At 51.1% G+C, this 4,071-nt stretch overlaps 1 protein-coding gene across 1 annotated transcript; it reads left to right on the top strand.

Moving 5' to 3' along the window:
* Window positions 1-308: 308 nt before the first annotated feature.
* LOC120360361 (transcription factor SOX-30-like) lies at window positions 309-1,792 on the top strand. Its single transcript, XM_039460412.2, has one exon. The coding sequence runs from the start codon at window positions 361-363 to the stop codon at window positions 1,351-1,353; it is 993 nt and encodes a 330-aa protein (XP_039316346.2). The 5' UTR covers window positions 309-360; the 3' UTR covers window positions 1,354-1,792.
* Window positions 1,793-4,071: the final 2,279 nt, after the last annotated feature.

A 4,071-nucleotide genomic window follows, 5' to 3' on the forward strand; every position in this document is an offset into this window, starting at 1 on the left:
CCGTCAGGAGAACAGTAACTAAGAACAATGGCCGGAAGAGAACGCTGGAAAAAAGTAAGAGTGTCTGGGGGAGGGCAGGGAATGGGCAACACCTACCGCAGCTCCTGCCACCGCGGGTGAGCCATCGCGGCTGATCGGAGGACTCAGCACGAGGCCAGAGTAGAGAGAGAGAGAGAGAAGAGCCGGGAAAGCTGCTGTGATTGGCGGGCCGGGACTATCAGTCGCTTGTGATTGGGTGAAGCCGCGACTGAGAGCCGCGTTTTGAACCGCGTAGGGTTCTGGGTAGCAAAGGCCTTCGAAAGGTCTTACCGAAAGCGGGAGGAGAAGGGCGCCAACAAACGGCTGAGCTCACAGTCCGGGATGGGCCGGGCGTTCCCCTCCACCGTGGAGAGAGCCAGCCCAGAGCGGCCGCCTCAGCCGCGCCCTTTGTGTCCCGCTTCGTCGCCACCGCCGGTCGAGGCCACTTCCTTTTGGGCAGCGGCCGTGGAAACCCCTCTGTCGCCGGCTACGCCATACGCGGCCGCCATTGCGACTGTGGTTTCTGCGTGCGGGGAGGCCGCGTCGTTCGGTTTACAGCCAGCGGCGCGGGGGCTGCTGCAGGTGAACCCGGAGCAGGTGTTGCTGCTACCACAGCCCCAGGCTCGGGAGAAGTGCATCGCTACCTCGCCCGCGCAGGCGCGGCTGCTGCAGTTCAGGCCCGACCTGCTGCTCCTGCCGTCGCCGGCCGCGTCCGAGGGCGCCCCGTTCAGGCCCGACTTGCACCCGGTGCAGCCGCGGGTGCTGCATGTCACGGCTGAGAAGCAGGAGCTGGGGCCTGGCCTGGACCCGTCCGTGGGGCCTCAGGGGGCGGTGGAGACCGGCCCGAGAGCCTCCAGGGCAGTCAAGGTGAAAGGCCCCGGGCCCGCCCTCGACTACTTCCGAGGGAACGAGAAGGGCAAGCTGGAGGCGGAGGAGGTCATGCGGGACGCGATGCAAGGCGGGGAAGGCAAAAGCCCGGCGGCCACCCTAGAAGGAGGGATCAAAACCGAGGAACCCGAGAGACTCCTGGAGGACTGCAGGCTCCGCGCCGAGCCCGCGTCCAATGGCCTGGTTCACGGCAGCGCGGAGGTCATCCTGGCCCCGCCGTCCGGTGCCTTTGGGCCGCACCAGCAAGACCTCAGGATCCCTTTGACTCTCCACACCGTTTCCCCTGGGGCCCGGATCCAGTTTCAGGGAGCTCCGCCTTCAGAGCTCATAAGATTGACCAAGGTCCCCCTGACACCAGTGCCTATTAAAATGCAGTCCCTACTGGAGCCTTCCGTAAAAATTGAAACTAAAGATGTCTCGCTCACCGTGTTGCCCTGTTGGAAATAGATGGTCTGTGCTGGAAAGAAAATTAACACGGAGACAAAATCTTTTAGCAATGCAGTTTTTATTTCTGGACTGCAGGAAGGGTACTCTTGCTAGCGATCTTGCCACAAGAGTACAATGAACAAAGGAAAACACACAAATGTATCCCTTAGGCACTTGGGGTCACACTTACTGCTGTGTCTGATCTTCGTTGGCTGGAGCCAGACCTCACAATTTAAAGCCCGATTAGCTAACAACTTAAAACTTTTCTAAACAAGTAAAAGCAATGGAGAGCTAGGATATGCCTGTTGAGCACGTCCAACACAGATATCTTGGTGAAAGTACACGGACATTGAAAGTACACGGACATAGAATGCACTATGTGCTTGTAAGCATGGCATGTTTAACAGCAATATAGGATAGTGCTTAACAAAGTTGTTAGCACACTTATTTTTTAATAAGAAAGGGAACTTTAAAAAGGAACTTTTCTTTTTTCTTTTTTTTTTTTTGAAGACAGAGTTTCACTCTTGTTACCCAAGCTGGAGTGCAATGGCACAGTCTCCCGCAACCTCCGCCTCCTGGGTTCAGGCAATTCTCCTGCCTCAGCCTCCTGAGTAGCTGGGATTACAGGCATGCACCACCATGCCCAGCTACTTTTTTGTATTTTTAGTAGAGACAGGGTTTCACCATGTTGACCAGGATGGTCTTGATCTCTTGACCTCGTGATCCACTCGCCTCAGCCTCCCAAAGTGCTGGGATTACAGGCTTGAGCCACCGCGCCCGGCCTAAAAAGGAACTTTTCTACTTCCCACATACCCTCAGATGCAGATATTAGACAGCAGGGGAGTCTGGTTTTCAAAACTGCACCTGTGTTGCCCCATAGCTAATATGTCAGCAGTTCCCAAGTCTAAACTACAAAGTAAAGTCATGGAACTGATTGTTTTCAGGGCAGAGTCAGTACAGGTATCACTTCTGATTGACTCGTACATATAGCAGTAAAATACACGAGCACCTTCAAGATTCTCTGTTTTTTTTTTTTTTTTTTTTAATCGATTTTAAGGCCTAGTATTTAGATAGGACTAATTTTTGTGCAGAAAAATAGAACTGTTCTTGGTAAGACAGTTTCCTGGTCCTCTGGCTAGAAATTGGGGCTTTTAGTCTCCCTGCTCTGTTACTGGTTTCCATGGCGTGGTGTACTCTTGGGCCAAGTGATAGGATGAAGAGAGAAAAAAGGCTAATGGAGATTCTCCTTCCATTTTTCAGATCACAGATCTTTGGTCAGATAAAAGCAGGTCTGTCAGAGTTTTAGGTGCTTTTCTGACTGCCACTGCTACTACCAAAAAAAATTTTTTTTTGAAACGGAGTTTCGCTCTGTTTCCAGACTAGAGTGCAGTGGCGCGATCTCGGCTCACTGCATCCTCGGCTCCCTTGTTCAAGCAATTCTCCTGCCTCAGTCTCCCAGATAGCTGGGATTACAAGCACACGCCACCATGCCCAGCTAATTTTTGTATTTTGAGTAGAGACATAGTTTCACTAAGTGTGCTAGGATGGTCTCGATCTCTTGACATTGTGTCCGCCCGCCTTGCCTCCCAAAGTGCTGGGATTACAGGCCTGAGCCACTGCACACAGCCAAAATAATATATATATTTTTTCTAGAGACAGCATCTCACTTTGTTGCCCAGGCTGATCTCAAACCCCTGGCCTCAAGTGATCCTCCTACTTCAGCCTCCCAAAGTGTTGGGATTACAGACGTGAGGAACCGCACCAGCCTTGTTAATATTTCTTTTTTAGAGTCTTCAGATGGCTGCTTCATGCATTGTGTTCACAGCTTTTAGTTGCAGCCAGTGGGAAAGACAGACTATGCTTACTCTGTGTTACTTAGAACTGGAACCCCAAGAAATTTATTTATTTATTTATTTATTTATTTAGAGACAGAATTTTGCTCTTTTTGCCCAGGCTGTAGTGCAGTGGTGTGATCTTGGCTCACTGCAACCTCCGCCTCCTGAGTTCAAGCGATTCTCCTGCCTCAGCCTCCCGAGTAGCTGGGATTATAGACGCTCGCCACCATGCCCGGCTAATTTTGTATTTTTAGTAGAGACAAGGTTTCACCATGTTGGCCAGGCTGGTCTGGAACTTCTGCCCTCAGGGGATCTGCCCGCCTTGACCTCCTAAAGTTCTCGGATTACAGGCAGGAGCCACCACCATCAACCAAAAAAACATTTTTTTTTTGAGATGGAGTTTCACTGTTGCCCAGGCTGGAGTGCAATAGTGCACTCTGGACTCACTGCATGCTCTGCCTCCCAGGCACAAGTGATTCTCCCACCTCAGCCTCCCAAGTAGCTGGGATTACAGGCATGCACCACCAAGCCCTGCTAATTTTTTTTTGTATTTAGTAGAGACAGGGTTTTGTCATGTTGGTCAGGCTGGTCTTGAACTCCTGACCTCAGGTGATCCACCCACCACAGCCTCCCAAAATGCTGGGATTACAGGCATGAGTCACCGTGCCTGACCCCAAATGTATTTTTTTTAATGAAAAAACAATTTTTTAAAGATAGTCTTACCCTGTCGTCCTAGCTAGAATGTTGTGGTGTGATCACTGCCCACTGCAGCCTCAACCTCCTAGGCTCAAGTGATCCTCCCATCTCTGCCTCCTGAGTAGGTGGAACTTAAAGGCACTAGCCACCATGCCCAGCTAATTATTATTTTTAATATATTTTAAAATTTTTTGCAGAGACAATGTCT

Source organism: Saimiri boliviensis, chromosome 20 (genome assembly GCF_048565385.1).
Source record: "Saimiri boliviensis isolate mSaiBol1 chromosome 20, mSaiBol1.pri, whole genome shotgun sequence".
NCBI classification, from domain to species: Eukaryota; Metazoa; Chordata; class Mammalia; order Primates; family Cebidae; genus Saimiri; species Saimiri boliviensis.

Bases quoted from the DNA above. Each gene is read 5' to 3' on its own strand.
- LOC120360361 (XM_039460412.2), top strand. From the start codon at position 361: ATGGGCCGGGCGTTCCCCTCCACCGTGGAGAGAGCCAGCCCAGAGCGG.